At 43.5% G+C, this 19,911-nt stretch overlaps 1 protein-coding gene across 1 annotated transcript in view; it reads right to left on the bottom strand.

Moving 5' to 3' along the window:
- Positions 1-19,911, bottom strand: part of ARHGAP31 (Rho GTPase activating protein 31) — a 118,487-nt gene that overhangs the window by 31,647 nt on the left and 66,929 nt on the right. The window contains exons 4-7 of the mRNA XM_004278515.4: positions 10,198-10,280; positions 8,928-9,035; positions 7,532-7,674; positions 1,368-1,566 (exon numbers count right to left, since the gene is read on the bottom strand). Of these exons, the coding sequence (XP_004278563.1) occupies positions 1,368-1,566; positions 7,532-7,674; positions 8,928-9,035; positions 10,198-10,280 (533 nt within the window). The remainder of the gene's footprint in view (positions 1-1,367; positions 1,567-7,531; positions 7,675-8,927; positions 9,036-10,197; positions 10,281-19,911) is intronic.

Genomic DNA, 19,911 nt, shown 5'->3' on the forward strand with positions numbered 1-19,911 from the left:
ATCACAGAGGCCCTGCCTGGCTCAAGCCGGCCTTGCTATCAGACTTCATAAAGTTCCAGGATGAAACCCTGCAACCTGTGGGCCCCACAGAGGACCTTTTCTCTGCAGGGTTCTCATAGAACATCCAGGTCTCGAGCACAGCATGATTTTACAATCCATCAGAGACAGATCTGCAGTGCTTAGTGGTTTCTATTGGATCTGGCCTGATGTTTTCAAGCACTAGGCCTTGGGGTGGGTTTTACATAATCGCATACCTTGAGGTATGGTATGAAGGCACAGAGAAGGTGAACTTGATTGTCCTTCAGAGGAAGTCTTCCTGACCCCTGAGTGGAAGTCTTATTCTCCAGGGATTTAGGGGGGGAGGGGCAGTGGGGATCAGTCTTTCAAAACAGAGAGAGAGAGAGAGAGAAAGAGAGAGAGAACCATCCATGCACTTCAGGAAGTAGAGGGGTTTCTCGCCAGGTGAGTTCCAGGTGCCCTTCCCAGAGCACACAGTGTGACAGGCGCCCCCTACCCCTGTGCAACGTGGCAGCACTCTTTCTCCCTCCCCAGGGGGAAACAGCCTCGCCATCGTGAGGAGGACACTGATGAGAGGTCTGAGAGGTCTGTTTTCATACCTCCTTTCACTGATGAAACAGCGAGGCGGACACTCTCCAGTGAAAAGATTGCCTTTCGGCTCCTCTACCTACTGTCTGCCTAGGATTTCGGACCCCTGCTTCAGTCACTGCCTCCTTTTTACAGTGGGGCATGGGGCTGGGAGAGGGATGTGTGGAGACCAGGGTTACCACAGAATAAGTGAGAAGGAGCCAGGAGGGAAGATATGAATGAGAATGGTGTTTGTTTTTGGAGGGGAGGGAGGGCTCTAACAGGTAAGAGAGGAGGAACAGAAGCCAGGATGCACGTCCCCAGGTGCCATGTTCCCAGAGGTCTCAGTCCAGAGTGCTGCTCTCCGTCAACTTGCCCTCCGCTCATCCCTATGCCTTCCATAGGTCCCGTGGGAGGTGCAGGGTGGGAGGAGGGGGTCAAGTTTTTGTGTTTTGCAACCTTCCTTTTGAAAATGTCAAGCTTATTTTGTCTCAACTAAGGAGTAAAGGGTTTTAGTTCTGATTCTTGACGCCTATGAGCCCCACCCACACCATGGTACTAGGGATCTCAAGTTCTCGATGACTTTGGGGCAGTGAGTGAAGGCATCAGCCGCTGGTGAATGTCGTGGAGGCAGCTCCCTTCTCTTCTGGAATGCTTCCTTACCCCCCAACCCAGACCACACGCCCAGCCCATGCTGCCATCACAGCCCTGAGACTCTATGGCTTCCTCCTCCGTCCCCCTCCACCTAAACATCTCCCAGAACTTGGAAGAAGGACACTTACTTGTTGTCTGGTAACTCAAGGACAGTGTGGAAGAGGGTGCCCATGGGAGGGACAATCTCAGGCAGGCTATTCTCTCTCCTTTCCTTCCGGGCAGGGTGATTAGTAGCTAAGCTCCGGGCCTGAGCTTCCTCCAGACTCACCAACTTCATGGGCAGGGAGAGGGCTGGCAACGTCAGGCTCTTCATGATCGGCCGGTTTTCTGTAAAGAGGAGAGAAGAGCTCATAGACCTCCTGGGAGGAGGCCTGGGCACTGGCTCCAGCCAGAGCCCCCATCCACAGCCCCTCCTGACCTCCTGACAGGGGCTTCTCCTGGGAGTGGTGGGGTCTATCGGGGATCTGACAGCCCTCCTGGCCGGACCAACCAGGGGGCACACAGGGGCTTCAGAAGGCAGCCTGCATTCCTGTACTTTTCAGACTCTTCATTCATTCATGCACACGACAAATATATTGAGCACTTACTGTGGGCCAGAGTGACAGTAGTGGGTATTTGCCCCTGGGAACTGCCTAATGCTTTGGTCAGGTGGGAATGTGTGTTCAGCCACAGAGGCAGCCTCACTCATCTAGGGTAGGGCAGGATACTACCCCTCCTCTCCGCAGCCAGAGAACATAGGCTCCAGGGGAATTGAAGGTTGGAGCCTCGACTTTCCTGAAATTACCTAGCCTTGTATCTCTGCAGTAGAAAGACATTTTATGGCTATGCTATTCCCTAAGAGATAAGTGGCTTTTTATTCACTACCTAATCATCTTCAAGTGTATGCAAGCCAATTCTTGTACGTTTTTTTAAAGAATGGAAGTGATGATGACAGATCAATGGTGTCCACGATTATCTCTTTTCTCCAAGTCAATTTTTTTTTTTTTTCAAACTGGGGCAATCTTGTACCCCCTGTCTCCAGCCAGGGACATTTGGCAATGTCTGGAGACATTTTTAGTTGTCACAGGTGTGTGGGGGAATGCTACTGGCGCCTAACAGGTAGAGGCTAGGGATACTGCTAAACATCCTACGATACACAGGACAGCCCCTCGACAAGAATTATCCAGCGCTAAATGTCAACAGGGCCAAGGCTGAGAAACTCTGATCTAAGTAAAAATGAAGAGGTCTAAGTTTGCCTCTACTTAGTATTTTGGCAACCTTGCCAGTTTTCTGTAACTTTGGAAGGGGTAAAGAGACTCAAGGGTAATTTGGACCAATTGACACTAAGAAATCACTTTTGGTATAGGACTCAGCTAATTTTCAGAAAGCACCTCGATAGCACTATTTCTCTTTGCAGAGCATGACCCTCTCTGAGTGAAATAAAACCACTGACAAAAGGCCTTGCAGACAATGGGACTGTATGTGACTCTGGGGCGTTTCCAAGGAGGAGAGAGTGGCCGTCATTCAGCAGGACTATAATTAGATAAATCTGTGATCCTAAAGATTTTTCAGTGAAGTTTCCAACTTTAACCCAGTTTTCCCACTGAATCCAAAGGAGATTAAAAATATTTAAATTTAGTTGACTCAATATCTGTTCATAGATCCTAGATTATTTATGACTTTTTTTAACTTAATTATTTATTTACTTAAAACATTAAATCATTCTGGGAGCAACTGGAACAACAAGAAAAACATAAAGTGCAGGATCAGGAAACCTAGCGCCCACCTCTTGCCATGGTTCCAGGCTCCAGTACACTAAGGCCTACTCATCATTTCTGCTTAGATGTTCGATAGGCATCTCCAGCTTTACATCTCATAACAGAGCTTGTGATTTTTGCTCCTTATCTCGAAACTGGTACCTCCTCCCATCCTCTCCAAATCGGTAAATAGCACCATGGATCACCCAGTTGTGTAAGCCAAACCTGGAGTAGGTATTTTTCATTGATTCCTGTCTTTGATGTACCCCTTCTCCCCCACATCCAGCCTATAAGCAAGTCCTGAAACTCCACCTCCAAAATATATCCTGAATCCAGCCACTTTCCTCCTTTCCACTGCTAACATGCACAGACAGTCCCCAACTTCAACAGTGGTTTCAACTTACAATTTTTCGGCTTTAGGATGGTGTGAAAGCAATATGCATTCAGTAGAAACCGTACTTTGAATTTTGATCTTTTATCAGGCTACTGATTCTGTACAATACTCTCTTGTGATGCTGGGCAGCGGCAGGGAGCCTCAGCTCCCAGTCAATCACGCAATCACAAGGGTAAACAAGCAGTAAACTTATAACCATTCTGTTTTTCACTTTCAGTACAGTATTCAATAAATGACATGAGCTCGTCAACACTTCATTATAAAATAGGCTTTGTGTTAGATGATTTTGCCCAAATGTAGGCAGGCGCAAGTGTTCTGAGCATATTTAAGGTAGGCTAGGCTAAGCTATGATGTTCAGTAGGGTAGGTGTATTCAATGCATTTTCGACTTAACGATATCTTCAACTTATTGAAGATATGTTTATTGGGACGTAGGTTGAGGAAGATGTAGTCCAGTCCACCATGATTTCCCTCCTGACTTCTGCCATAGCTCCTTAACTGGTCTCCCTGCTTCTAGCCTTTCAGTCTCTGCTCCACATAGCGACCCAGATGCTCAGATCCCGCACGCCCTGTTCAAACACCTCCAGTGCTTTCCCCAGCACAGGGGACAAACCAAACTCTTAGCATGACCGACCAGGACCCTCCATCTGCTTTCCCTCTCTCCTCTTTGCCCACTGACACAGTGGTCTATAAAAATATACAGTAAAATTTTTTCAATGTATACTCCCACTGTATACACATACATATAGTTGTAAGTTATACATATATACCACTGTATTTGTTTTATGTGTAATAGAAAACATACAACATCATAGAAATTACAAAGTATACAATAAAATCAATGGAAAAGAATTCTAATAGTTTCTTCCAACACCCACACTTTGGTCTTTGGCGTCCCCTGGGTGGGGCACCCCACTTTGGAGACTGCATTTCTGTAGCGACACTGGCTGACTTTCTGCCACGCGATGAGCTCCTTTCCACCTCAGAGCTTTTACACTCCCTGTTCTCTGTGTTTGGAACATTCATCCCCCAGATCCTCAAATGACTGGTTTCTTTTGTCATTCAAGTCTCTGTTCAAAGATCACTTCCTCAGAGGCCATGTCCACTCTGTACCAAAATTATACCCCCAAGTCATTGACCATCGCATTATCCTGCTGTACTTTCTTCCTGGCATTTATCGTCTTTGAAGTGATAATGTATTTATCTGTAAACTTATTTATTGTTTGTCTTTGCAGCCAGACTATAGCTCTATGCAGGGCAGCGGCTTTGCCGTTTTGGATACTGTCCCATGTCTGGAACAGTGTCTGGCACATTGGAGGTGCCCAATGCTACATACTTATGTTTTAATAAACCTTGGCATATCACAATCTCTCTGGCCTCACTGCTCTCATCTATCAATTAAAGGTGTTGGATTCTATGACTTTTAAAATCTTTCCAATTTGAAGTAGAACCCTATTTCTAAATCTCAAATTCCAGAGCGTATGACTTATTCCATTTTGTGTAAATATTAAGTATGGTACCGAAGTCAATAAGAATTCATAACGAGAACATTTAAATGAAATGCACTGAATAATAATTATTGGAGACAATCAAGAGTTAAAGCCTCAAGAGGAAATTGGATTTCAATATGCAGGACAAAAGCTGATTAAGGCAATGGTCATAAAAAGAACAGGCATTTCCAGGTTGGAATTAGGAACATCCTTAACACTAACAGTCATGAATGGAATCTGCTGTCAAGAAGAACATCTCCCAAGAGTCATTAATTCTCCACAATTGTTTATTTATCTGTTTAACTATTTTTTCCTCTCAGAGTCAGCACAAGGTAAGGAAAGAGCACAGACTGGAAGATTTAGGTTCAGTGTTCAGTCCTACCAGATACTAAGCTTTTCTGGTTCTCTGGTCTTCATGTATAAAAGAGGGTTGATAACTTTACGATGGTTGTTGTGATAAGACCATGAGATGATATATGTGGAGCGCCTGCCATGGTTCCCGGCACAGAATAAGTCCCCAATAAATAATTGGTTGACTCAAAAGGATGAATGAATGAAAGTGTATTATTTCTCCTTTACTTTTAAAAAGGATTTATATAGCTTACAATAAAAAATACATCCGTAATGTGCGAGTTAAAATAAAGATAAAAGAAACGTCAGCCATTCCTAAGTATATAGCCAAGAGAATTGAAAACATATGTTCACACGAAAACTTGTACATGACCTCACAGCAGCATCATAATAACCAAAAAGTAGAAACAACCCATATGTCCATCAACTGATGAATGTATAAATAAAACGTGGTATAGCCATACAACAGAATATCATTCGGCCATAAAAAACGGAAATACCGATACATAAGAACATATGCTAAGTGAAAGAAATCAGTCACAAAAGACCACATATTGTGTGATTCCACTTATATGAAATATGCAGAAGAGGCAAAATCCACAGAAACAGAAAGTAGATTAATGGTTGCCAGAGTCTGGTGGGAAGACAAAATGTGGAGTGACTACTTAATGGGTGTGGGGTTTCTTTTTGGAGTGATGAAAATGTTCTGGAATTAGATACTGGTGATGGTTGCACAATTCTGTGAATACACTAAAAACCACTGAATTGTACACTTTAAAATGATTAAAGTGGTGAATTTTATGGTATGTGAATTTTAAAAGAAAGATCATAAACCACATGGAGGACAGGATGGGGGTGGGAACCATTACACCAGAAATCAAAATTTGATATTAATTGCAATTGATTACTTTGATGGTTATACTTGATTTTCCCAAGGATATTAGCCAAAGTAGAAAAGAATGCTTTGATCAGCTAATACAAATATTTTGCAGATACAGCTCTCATACGCCACTGGTTCTCCAAGTGTGGGCCCTGACCACCAGCAGCAGCTCCATCACCTGGAAACTTGTTAGAAACACAGATTTTCGGCAGCACTCCAGACATGCTGAATCAGAAATTCTGGGGATGAGATCCAGTAATCTGTGTTTCAATAAGCCCTCCCAGTTATGTGACGTATGCTAACGTTGGAAAATCACCCTCACACAAATGGTAGTTAACAGGCTTATTGATCAGCTGGATTTTTGATTTTTACAAATTAGGCTCATATGAGTTCAATCAGCATAAACCAATCCCAGTGCATTCCTAGGGTTAATTATGTTATTATGAGACTACAGGACTGAAACATCATATCTTGCATCTCATCACACCCAGCGTGAAATAGCTATATTTTTCTTGTATATAGTGGGTTTCAATGCTAGCTAGTCTCTGCATACATGCACCCACATACTCATTGCTGTATGCCTAGTGCCCTATGCAGGGCAGAACAAAGTAAGCACTCAAGAAATGCTTGAGAAAAAGACAGATATTATATGATACCACTTATATGTGGAATCTAAAAAATAGTACAAATGAACTTATTTACAAAACAGAAACAGACTCACAGACATAGAAAACAAACTTATGGTTACCAAAGGGGAAGGAGAGGAGGGATAAATTGGGAGTATGGGATTAACAGATACACACTACCAAATGTAAAATAAACAAGGATTTACTGTATGGCACAGGGAACTATATTCAATATCTTGTAATAAACTATAATGGTTTATATATATATATATACACACACATACATAACATACACACACTTCGCTGTATACCTGAAACTACCACAATATTGTAAATCAATTATAATTCAATTATTAAAAAAAAATGCTTGCAAAGAGAAGGCATTCTGAATATATATGTGAGTATGAATAGGATGCCTCTTAATTCACTTAGGACTTCTGAAATATCATACTGAAAGTAAAGATGAAATCTAATAGTCGGCAGAATATTGCCAGTGTCTCTAGCTAATAACTGGAAGAGTTTAAGAACTCACTAAAAGCAACAGAAGGTATTCCAGTTCACCACACCACATTCATGGGATAGGCCATGTATGCAACTGATCAGAAACATGCTAGAGCCACACACATACATACCACACTTTTGTTGCACAGGCACACATGTATGTATGCACGATCCCCAAACACACGCAGTATAGTCAGCACACACACACAGTTGACACTGAGAGCTAGATCTCAGCCCACTCTAACTTATTCTTGGGCCCCATGCCTAAGGCAAAGAACGGTGATTGGTAGGGTGTATGCCAGAAGGAGCCATTACCATCGTTCTCCAGAGACCCGGGTGCACCGTTGTTAAAGATTTGATCCACATGATTCAGTATGAATTCAATCACCACCTGCTGGACCCGAACTGCAAGGAAGGCTGCATCTCCATTGCAACCAGTGGCTTCAATTTCTTTGGACCTGAACCGTGGAAGAAACACATTCAGTGAATGAGTCTGCCCTACCCCATGAAGCATAAGGGGGAGCCAGTGGGCCTTTTGTACAAGCCCCCGTTCCTAAATGTATAGTTTGTTAATTTGTATTACTTTAACTATTTAAGATCAATTAAAGGGACTCTCCAAACAAACTGAACAAATTCGAAACAGTTACCAGGTATTATACCTTGCAAAACTGTAAACACTATATTAGTGAATATATAGGAATTGATTGTTTTCTTTATAGGATCTTCTTCCGCCTCCACACAATTGTTCTAAGGGCAGGTCATCATTTATGAAGTCATATGAAGCAGTTGATTCAGGTTATAGACAGCTAGGACCCCACCAAAACCAACAAAAGCAAAGGAAGCCCCAAAGACCCAGGAAGGCCTTTTCAGGAAATTATAACATACAGACCCATAACACTGGCCACATCCTGGTAATAGCCAGAAGATACCTCTGGATTCCAGAGTTTCCATGGTTAGCAGGAAAGGGCTATTAAAAATCACATTTGGGGGCTTCCCTGGTGGCGCAGTGGTTGAGAGTCCGCCTACCAATGCAGAGGACGCGGGTTCGTGCCCCGGTCTGGGAAGATCCCACATGCCGTGGAGCGGCTGGGCCCGTGAGCCATGGCCGCTGAGCTTGTGCGTCCGGAGCCTGTGCTCCACAACGGGAGAGGCCACAACAGTGAGAGGCCCGCGTACAGCAAAAAATAAAAATAAAATAAAATAAAATAAAATTACATTTGGGCTTCCCTGGTGGCACAGTGGTTAAGAATCCGCCTGCCAACGCAGGGGATATGGGTTCGAGCCCTGGTCCAGGAAGATCCCACATGCCGCAGAGCAACTAAGCCCGTGCGCCACAACTACTGAGCCTGCGCTCTAGAGTCCGTGAGCCACAACTACTGAGCCCGCATGCCACAACTACTGAAATCCGTGCAGCTAGAGCCCGTGCTCTGCAACAAGAGAAAACACCGCAGTGAGAAGCCCGTGCACCGCAACGAAGAGTAGCCCCTGCTCGCTGCGACTAGAGAAAGCCCACGCGCAGCAACGAAGACCCAGTGCGGCCAAAAATAAAATAAATTTATTTTTTTAAAAATCACCTTTAATTCCCACGTGCGACAACCACTTAGCCAAAGGTTTGTCTACAAGGGGCTTCGGTTTTGAAGAGTCCAGTCTTTGTTTGAATTGGGGGCTGCCTTGAGCTCACTGGGGTAGTGAGGTGAGGGGTGGTGGTTACCTGAGGAGGTTTGGAGCCCACACCAGGGCCAGGTTCCTGGCATGCATGTTTGTCTTGCTGCTGAAGGAGGCGATGTGGGCCAGGTGTCGAATCAGGTATTCCAAGGTCCTGTAACAGTTCATTTTTTAAAAAGCAAAGTAAGAAACTTTGGAGCCTGTGTGAAGCCTGAATCTCGAGATAATTTCTAAAGTTTGAGTTTAAGAGACTCTAAAATATTTCTATCTCATGAATTTTGGAGGACTATCAGGAAGATATCAAGATAGATGGAAGCAATTTTCTTAGCCTCAGGAATACTGGCTGTGGGTGGGGAAGAGGTGGGTTTGACAGAAGTCAGCTGAGGCCCTTGGAGCACCAGCCAGAGACAGAATAGGGGACTCACGTCACTGGGAGCCTGTGCCTCCTTTCACCCAGGGCAGCACTGCCTCATACTGTCTTGAAACTGGGCCCCATCTCAGCTTCAACTACAGGTACCTGGCACTTGTTAGGGAGCTCATTTGATGGATGAATAACATCTGTTATTGCTGGGAAGCCCTTATACCACATCAAAACCTGCCCCCCTGGTAAAAGCTGGGCAGGCTTAGGGAGCAATGGGAAAGGTGGTAGGATTAGGGGCTAAATTGTGAGAATGAAATGAAAGGATGAAATGAGGGGATGGTACTGATGAGCATACAGACAGAACAGTCAGCCAAACGCTCAAGAGCAACAGTCAAACCCTGTTTAAGAACCATCTTGGTGGGGCTTCCCTGGTGGCGCAGTGGTTGAGAGTCTGCCTACCGATGCAGAGGACACGGGTTCGTGCCCCGGTCCGGGAAGATCCCACATGCCGCAGAGCGGCTGGGCCCATGAGCCATGGCCGCTGAGCCTGCGCGTCCAGAGCCTGCGCTCCGCAACGTGAGAGGCCACAACAGTGAGAGGCCCGCGTACCGCGAAAAATAAAAAAGAACCATCTTGGTTTCCATAGATTTGGTTGTGCTATGAACCTTGGTAAGAACCTAGACTATCTCTGTGAGGCTGGCTTCTGTGATCAGAATGATTCTTGTGGAACTCTGAGGGGTGCTCTGAAAGTAACTTAGACATGGGCTGTCCCTTCCCACCAGTGTCTCTGGTCAGGCACCAACTCACTCTGATAAAAGTGACCTGTTCTCTCCCCTCAACCTGCCCTGGGAAAGCCACTGTCCACTGAATTTGTTCCCTTTTATGATGCTAGCCTGCATCTATGGTATTACATCACATCGAGAGGTTGTGAATTGCTTTTACCAAGGATTCTTACCTGTAATGGGATGGGGGGAGCTCCTGGATAACATTCTGGATTCGGGCCAGTTGGCCTTCTTCCGGGCAATGAGACACCGCCTCCTGTAGAGAGGAAATGAAGCAGTCCAGTGAGTGCTCGAGAAGCGGGACACCCACCTGTGTCTGTGGGTTTTATTTAGGCTTCTGGTACTCCAGCCTCCCAGCCATGCCTAGAGATTGTCCTTCCAGGAGGCATGCTTTTCTAGAAAAAACAAACCACCTAAAATCTCTGAGTGTTCATGATGGGAGGTGTCTAACAATGTGGGCACACAGGGTCTCTGTGCATCCTCAGATGTTTGGTAGGTATCTGGTAAAAAAGGTGTAGAATCTTGGGTGTGTCCCGTGTGGCAGAGAGAGTCACAGAGACTCACACTGGGAGAGAGAAACAGAGACAGGGAGACAGAGTGAGATGGAGATGAGAGGTTGGCTCCCTGTTTACTCAGCCACCTATCTTTTTGGGTGCAAACAGCCACTCCCCACCTAGCCTGAGACTATCCCTTGACCCGGCTGCCTGTCACTGATGCCAGGAAGCAGGAACGACGTGAAGCCGTGCCTTCTCAGCAGGATAAGAGCTTTGCCCCTGAGACCTGGTGGCCTTGTCCGGATTTGCTCTCTGGTTGTTTCCGGTGTGGGTATTTGGTTCCCCCCTCAGCCCAGGCCCTCAAGGAGAGGCTGGGGCTTCAGTAAAGGCAGTGTGGTCACAGTCCTGCCCGGGGCTCCTGCACAACACAGGTGTCCCTGGGCAGAGTCCCCTGTGTCCCGTCCTGAGACTCTGTCCCGCCTGTGCTCAGGCTCAAGGGCCCCTCCCAGTGCAGTGGCTGAGTGCTCAAGACTGACAGCATGGGAGCCATACCTAAGTTCAAGGTCAGTGGTAATGACATCTTTTTTTTTTTTTTTTTTTTTACCGAGGTATAGTTTACATATATTAAAAATGTACAAATCTTCTGCTACAGCTCCCTGAGTCCTTTCATATGCATAATAGCTATGTAATCCCACTCAGGTCAAGAGATACTTGAAAAGTGGCTCCTAAGCTCACTTCAAGCCTCGGGATCCTGAATTCACAGGCATACGTGACTTACACAGTTTTGTATTTCCTCACAGTGCTGGAAACTTGCTTTGCATTTATATATAATGAAAAGTATAATCAGAAAATATATTCTCTAATTTGAAGATCCTAACCGTGGTGTGGTTTTCTTATGCTGTTCGGTCATTCACTGTCATTTCTTGCTTGAATGTAAAGGCTGAAGTTCAAACCCTCAGTCATGAGAATTTGGGGGCACAGAAAAGTGGAAGGAAATGAACTTTACGGGGCACCTTCTGTTTGCTGGACCCTATCCTAGGCCACACTTGCTGTGTCTGTTCTGGTCTCACTTGGAGGAGAACTCCAACACGCTCCCCCAACCCAGACCTTCCAACCCGCCTCGCTTGTCTCCATTTCTTCCCACAGCACCTGCCATCATTACTCATACATATAATGTACTTACTTATTAGGCTTATTGCTTGTTGTCTGTCTTCCTTGCTAGATGTAAGGTCCGTAAGTGCAGGGATGTGATGAGTCCCAGTGCCTAGAACGAGCCTGCCACACAGCAGGCGCTCCCTGTCGATCTGTTGGACTACCCATGCTCCATTTCCCTAAGTGGGACATCATGCCAGAGCTTTGACCACCAAGTTGTTTTTGTTTGACTTTTTTACTTAATTGAAGTAAAGCATCCACAGAAGCTAACAATTTTCAAAGGCAATCAAAAATTTCTATGTGGGAAAACTAGATTTCATTTCCTAATCAGAAATGGGGAGAAATGCGGGGCTGGGAGGGTCACAATCACAGGTGTCTCAATCTTCTGGTGGGTTTGCAAGCCTGAGAACGGAGCCGGCATAAGCATGATCTCTGTGGCAATCCTTGCTTTTTGAGACGTGCAGGATGTAGAGGGTGAGGACAAGCACGGGGCCTGGAGTAAACACCTGACGCCTCTGCCCTCTTCCTGGGAGCTGTCATTTAGAAAACAGATTTGTGGAGAAGACCCTGATTCCCAAGACAGGGAGGACCTCATAAAGTAAGTGAGGGGAGAGAGCTCAGGGGAAGGAGGGGCAGAGGAATGCGGCTGTGGATCCTCCCACATTCTATCCTGCAAATGGGGAGGAGAGGTAGGCCTCTCTTCCTCTCTCGGCAAAGCTGGGATGAGCTTTGCAAAGCTTTGCACACACACCCTTCCCAAGCCTCCCCCTCTTCCCCCCACTTTCTAAAAATGTGTCTGGGGAAAAAAATGTGTAGGTCAATTCAACAGCCCTCATGGAAAGTTCCTTTAATACTTTAGGAAGATGTTAGTCACCTTTGTTCTGAGAGGCTGGGCGGGCTCACCCCTGATGCCTGCAGGTCCCATTTGGGACTGGTGTTCATTTCACTATTTATAGCCTCTCCCTATCACACCCCAATCCTATTTGGAATCTCTCTAGATCTTTGTTTTTCTCCCAGAGGGTCTGCTCACTGCAAAGCTATTTTTCGATCTCTTTGTCTTCACCCATTAGGAGAGCAGAATCCATCAGTGGGGAATTGAGGGAAAGGAGGTGAAATTTTGCCCACCCCAACTTTTTGCCTGAAAGAGAATTTCACTCAACATTAGCCAAGCCAATCTTGCTAACAGCGAAACCTTAAAAGATCTAGGCTGACTCTGTGACTACTGTTCTCTTCCAATCAGTAACCCTAAGACCAGCTTCCTGCCCTTGGAGGACTCTTGCGAAGGCTGGACTCCAGTCCCCTCTGGCGGGGCCCAGGCTCTACTTTCTTCTGCTTACCTGAATACCACCTCTACCCCTGCCGCCCAGGGAAGGCCCATCACCAGGGGGGACAAACAACCCGTGGCTGTCCCTTCCAACTGCGCCCAGCCGCAACTCAGTTTTTACCCTTTATTTTGTATTAATTATTTAAAAATTATTATAAAGCCACCTTTATTATTTTTAATTATTTTAAGCCGTTAGGTTAAAAAGTAATTCATGCACATGATTTTAAAAATGCAAAGCGAGCTTCCCTGGTGGCACAGTGGTTGAGAGTCTGCCTGCCGATGCAGGGGACATGGGTTCGTGCCCCGGTCCGGAAAGATCCCACATGCCACGGAGCGGCTGGGCCTGTGAGCCATGGCCGCTGAGCCTGCGTGTCTGGAGCCTGTGCTCCGCAGCGAGGGAGGCCCGTGTACCGCAAAAAAAAAAAAAAAAAGCAAAGCATTCAAAGGAATACACAGAAGAAAGTTAGTCTGACTTCCAACTGCAGACCCTCAGTCTCCAGAGACAACCACTGTTCTCTTCCAGACAGTCATTATACCTACCTGTCTTTGTCACACCCATGGCAGCAAGCACAACTACGTGACCTGGCCCATCTGCAAATTCCCGGTCCCATCATTTCCTCCTTGCCTGCTCCCTATGGGCCAAGCTGGCCTCCATATATTCCCTCAGGCAAGCTCGGCATGTCCTCGACTAGGGCCTTTGCACCTGCTGTTTCTTCTCGGCACCCTCTTCCACCAGATATTTGCACAATTTGTTCCCTCACTTCATCCTTGTCTCTGTTTAAATATCACCTCATAGACAGACCTTTGATTATCCTACCAAAAATAGCAGTCCCCATCATTCTCTGCCCTGTACTCTGCATTAGCTGGCTTCGTATTGCTTATCAACAGTTCAGATTATAGAGCTATGCTTTAAATTCATTTATCATCTATCTCCTTCATTAAAATGTAAGTTTCACGAGAGGAAGGATTTTATCTGTCTTGCTTACCATTAAACCCCCAGCACCTGGAACTGTGCCTGCCTGGTATACGTAGCAGGTGTTCAACAGACATTTGTTGTATGAAATGAGTAAGTGAATGAGTCCGTCTTTTGCTTTGCATTTGAAAATGCCAGAAAGTCTCATTTTGGCCACACTTCCAGGACGGTACCATCGAGAACCAAACCTCCTGAGTGAGGAGAACCAGGTTTGCTGAGACAATTCCCCTCAACTTTTGGCTCCTGGCAGGGTGACCCATCAGCAGAGTTTGCCTGAGATTGAGGAGTTTCCTGGGACACAGGACTTTTCAGAGTTAAAAGTAGGGGAGTCCCTGGCAACCCAGGACAGTTGGCTGCTGCCCCATTGGCAGCTATCTTGAGCTCACAGCCAGTCAGCCTCTGCCTGATGCCACACACCAGTGGTCCACCCCCAGTGACACTTCAGATGACATGTGTGGGTCAAGCAACCTGCCAGCAAACGTTTACTAGGTAACAGTCACAACATTCTCCAGTAGCTGGAGAGCAGGGAAAGGAAGCACAATAATGAATAAAATAAATACAGTTTCTGTCCTCAGGAAGCTTACAGTTCAATGAAGGAGACTGATACACAAAGACGTAATTTCAATATAAAATTTAATACCTCTCTAAACTGCCTTCTCTAAAAATCCTGAAGCAGCAACTTTTCTCTATCTTGGGTGTAACAATTTTAGCTAAATCAATCTGACCCAAATTGAGTTTTTCCTAAAATGAACTTTTCTTCTGATAAAAATAAAATGTAGTGTAGTAGGTTGAAGAGTTGCTTCCAAAGATATCAGATCCTAATCTCTAGAACCTGTAAATGTTACCTTATTTGGAAAAAGAGTCTTTGCAGGTGTGATTAAGTTAAGGCTTTTGAGATCAGGAGATTCTCGCGGATTATCCAGGTGGGCCCTAAATCCAGTCACAGGTATCCTTTAAAGAGGGAAGCAGAAGGAGATTTGACACAGACAGGAGAAGGCAGTGTGACCACGGAGGCAAAGATGGGAGTGAGCCACAAGCCCAGGCATGCCGGCAGCCACCAGAAGCTGGAGGAGGCAAGGAACAGGTTTCCCCCTCGTGTCTCTGTAAGGACCATGGCCCTGCTGACACCTTGACTTCAGCCCAGTGAAACTGATTTCAGACTTCTGCACCCTGGAACTGTGAGAGAAGAACTCTCTGTTGTTTAAGCCACCAAGCCTGTGGTAACTTGTTACAGCAGCCTCATGAAACTAATACATGTACTGGAAGGAAATAAAAAGCACCTGCTATCCCACCACCCAGACATAACTACTATTAACCTACTCACATGTGAAGCATTAAAAGAAGCAATGGGTCCGGGCTCCCCAGCACCAAATATGAACACTGGCATCATTTCCTATTTAGTTGCCTATACTGCTTTTTTCCATTTAACTTTATATTATGGACAGCAAATAGTCTTCAGAAATATGACTTTTCACAGCTACACAGGATTGAAAACAATAGATTTATTATCATTTATTTAACCCATCCCTTAGTGTTAGACGTGTAGCTACTCCCCAGTTTTGTTATTGTAATATGGCAGTGAAATATTTGTAAATCAATTATTTGTGTGCGCATCTGATTATTATCTTAGAATGGAGTCCTAGAACAGAGTTACTGTATTAAAAAATATGAGCATTTTAGGACTCCTGATAGTAATTTCAAATGACTTTCTGCAATGTCCAGCCAATTTACACTTGCAATAGAAAACTATGAAAGAGCCAGTGTCACCACAGGCTAGGCAGCATGAAATACTAACATTTAAAAAATGTTTCTCTAATATGCAAATATATTTTTCTAATACATTTATATTTTTTAAGTTGTTTTTTTTTTTTTAATTAATTAATTAATTTACTGGCTGCGAGGCTTGTGGAATCTTAGTTCCCCGACCAGGGAAACTGGTCTCTGCACTGAGAGAGCAGAGTCCTAACCCTTGGACTGCCAGGGAATTCCCCATTTATACTTTTTATTTATTTATTATTTATTTATTTATTTATTTATTTTTTGTGGTACGCGGGCCTCTTACTGTCGTGGCCTCTCCCGTTGCACAGGCTCCGGACGCGCAGGCTCAGCGGCCATGGCTCACGGGCCCAGCCGCTCCGTGGCATGTGGGATCTTCCCGGACCCGGGGCACGAACCCGCGCCCCCCGCATCGGCAGGCGGACTCTCAACCACTGCGCCACCAGGGAAGCCCCCCATTTATACTTTTTAAATAATTATATTTCTTCTAGGAATTGTCTGTTGAGGTTCTTTGCTCATTTGTTTTTCAGGGTGTTATCTGTTTATTTTTTATTGATAGGTAGGAGTTTTATATAATTAAAAATATTAATCTCCTGCCATCTTTATTGTAGATGTTTTCCATAGTCATTTGCCTTTTAATTTTGTTAATGTATTTTTAAATTTATTTATTTTATTATTTTTGGCTGCGTTGGGTCTTGGTTGCTGCACGTGGGCGGCATGTGGGATCTTCCCGGACCAGGACTCGAACCCGTGTCCCCCGCATTGGCAGGCGGATTCTTAACCACCGCACCACCAGGGAAGCCCTATTAATGTATTTTTAAATAGAGAAAACAATAATCTATATGTAGTTTAGTTTGTTAAATTTGTCTCTGGTGATTGTTTTTTCCTTTGCTTTTATTCTTAGAAAGCCCTTCTCCACCCTGAAATTCGCTAAATGGTAAGCATGTAACTTGACTTCTCCCCTTTCCCAACACTTAGCCAATTTTCCTAACATTGTTTATTGAATTTTTCCTTCACCAGTTTGGGATGTTTTCCTTATTTCATATTAAATAATTTAATACCTGAGCCTATTTAAGAGCTGTTAAATCTATTTTGAAAATAGTGTGGTAGTTCTGAGACAGAATGTTAAATCTTTACTTCCATTTACTAGCTGTACAAACCCAGGCAAAAGTCACTCGGAGCCTCAATTTACTCATCTATAAAAGAGGCAATAAAACCTACTTCACAGAGTTATTTGAGGATTGCATGAAATAATATTTGTAATAAGCTTATCATATTGTAAGCACTCAATAAGTGGCAGATATCATAATTATTATTATTCTATTAATATTTTTCTAATTCTGTTATATTCCATTGAAATGTTATTCTACTTCAGCTGTGCAAGTGAGTTTAAATAAACCATTGTAAGAATGCGTGACAATGTGATAGAGCCGTTCCCATGTCCCTGTAGAAGGTTTGCTTATATTTTCATAATTCGTCACTGTGATCAAAGCAATCTACTCAATGATAAATTTTTCTACATAGTTAACATCACTAGGTCCTACGTATGTAGAACTCAGTTGTCACAACAAAACATTTTTATTTTATTTCTTACTGTCACTAAACTATGTTTAAATACAATGTTAAGTTTTCTTGAGATTTGACGACCAGCGGACAATAACACTGCTTTGGTATTTTTTGTCGCTGTGGGAGATAGAATGATTAGCAATGTCAGGGAACACAAGTGGGGAGAGATCAGCATGGGTTTTCTTCTGAGCCTCTAAACAAGATCTAAGAAGAAACTTGTATTTCTCAAGTCTCTAGACAAGAATTCCTATCTACCCCCATCTATCATAGAATGAAATTTAGTTAAATTAGACTCATTCAGTTAGTTAACGTGATGATATTGTTGTCTTATTCAAGGATGAAACTGTATAGTGATAAGAAGACTAAAACTATGCAGAAAACAAACAAGAAAGTCTTACGCACAAATTAGAAGAACAGTAAGATATATTTTTGGTTGACTGAGATTGTCAAACAGTTTAACAAATTGAAAATACTCAGTGTTGGCAAGGCTGCAGGAAAAAGAACATTCTTGTCTCTCTACAGAACCATTTGGCAACATGTGACAAAATTTTAAATAAGCACTTTTTACTCGGTAAATCTTCTTCTGTGATATTTTTCATAAGGATATAAACAGACAAAAGTATAAAGATATATGTACAAAAATATACTATATTTTAGTATATACAACATTATATCACTATATATACAACATTATATCACTATAATGTTGTTTATAAAAAGCAAAATGTTAAGAAACAAAAAGTCCTGGGACTTCCCTGGTAGTCCAGTGGTTAAGACTTCCACTGCAGGGGGCGTGGGTTTGATCCCTGGTTGGGGAACTAGAATCTCGCATGCTGCATGGTGCGGCCCAAAAGAAAAAAAAAAAAGAAGAAGAAAGAAAGAAACAAAAAGTCTAAATGTCCATCAGTAGGAAACTGGTTTAAGAAATCATCGGGTGTATGAGAGAATACACTGTAAAAAGAGTGCCTCTCTGTATTTGTTACCATGGAAAGATGGTCACACTGTTGAATTAGCACCATTCCAAAACAGCAATATGTAGTATCGAGGAACAAAAGTTGGGAGAAAGAACGGGAGAGACAGAGAGAGAGAGAAAGACAAAGAGATCTGTAAGGATGTCTCCTGAAATGTTAATAGAAAATATGCCTAGGACATGAGATTTCAGGTGATTTATACTTTCTCCTTTATATTCTTCTGGATTGCTTTAATTTTTACAATAAAAATTTAGTTTGGTTTAGAAAAACAGAACACAACAAAAACACTATGCAAAGAGTAAAAGAATGAAGGAAATAACCCTGTGTTAATCGTAGTTGTCTCTGGTCTTTAAGAAGAGAGACCAAGGTTTCCTTTCTACTTTCCCCCATTTTCCAAATTGCCTTTTATTGAGGATGATTATTTTTATTGAGTATTATATATCATGATGATGATGATAATCTGACAGACACACAAGACCCACAACCTTTTCTCCTGGTTCCAGGAAAGACTCCTCTGTAGTTGGAGGGTCAAAGGCTGCCATTATTAATGACTTAGCCATGTAGAGTGGAGGCTCATTTGCCTTCTGCCTTAGATCTCAAGGTCCTCTTAGATCTTTAAGAGTCCCCTCAGCTGGTTTATGCTGGCTTTTCAAGTGGTCAACATTTATGCCCACTTTTGTTTGTTTGTATGTTTTGACCTAATATTTTTTTAATTAAAAAATTAATGGGGGGCTTCCCTGGTGGCACAGTGGTTAAGAATCTGCCTGCCAATGCAGGGAACATGGGTTCAAGCCCTGGTCCGGGAAGATCCCACATGCTGTGGAGCAACTAAGCCCGTGCACCTCAACTACTAAACCTGTGCTCTAGAGCCCGTGCTCCGCAACAAGAGAAGCCACCGCAATAAGCCCACGCACCGCAACGAAGAGTAGCCCCTGCTCACCACAACTAAGGAAAGCCCGCACGCAGCAACAAAGACCCAATGCAGCAAAAAATAAATAAATAAATAAATAAATAAATTTATTTTTAAAAAGTTAATGTATTTTTAGTGGATAAGATTTTGAAAGTTAAAGTATAAAGAAGCAGGGAAAACTATCTATAATCCCATCATTGAAATAAATAGCTATTAATCTTGTGAACATCTTTCTTTTTAATCATGTCTTAATATACAACTGTGTACCTGCTTTTTCCAATTATCATAGTGAGTGTTTCCCTGTATCACTGAAAACTCCTAAATCTATTTTAATGGTCCACACCCAATTTTTAAAAACCATTCATTTATCCCTATATAATTTCAAACTGAAGAACATTTATATGCTCAAAATAAGTTCATTACAAGAGCCATAAGAAAGATTCCTTCCCAGGGTTAGAGCCTAGATCTGGTCCTTACCAATAATTGCAACTCCTTCATAACCTTAATTTCAAACATCCCCTCTGACCACCCTACTCCAACAGTCTGCTGACCTTACTGGGATGAATGACCTATTGATCTACTTTTTCATTGTTACCTGCCTTAGGCCCTCATTTCCCTTCTTATCCAGACAAATTTCTATGGTCAATTATTTCAATCACTCCCTTGCACACACTCTCATAACCCTCCTCCTCTTTTTCTAGCTGAGCCTCAACCTTGGTTA

Source organism: Orcinus orca, chromosome 5, assembly GCF_937001465.1.
Source record: "Orcinus orca chromosome 5, mOrcOrc1.1, whole genome shotgun sequence".
In the NCBI taxonomy this organism is placed as follows: Eukaryota; Metazoa; Chordata; class Mammalia; order Artiodactyla; family Delphinidae; genus Orcinus; species Orcinus orca.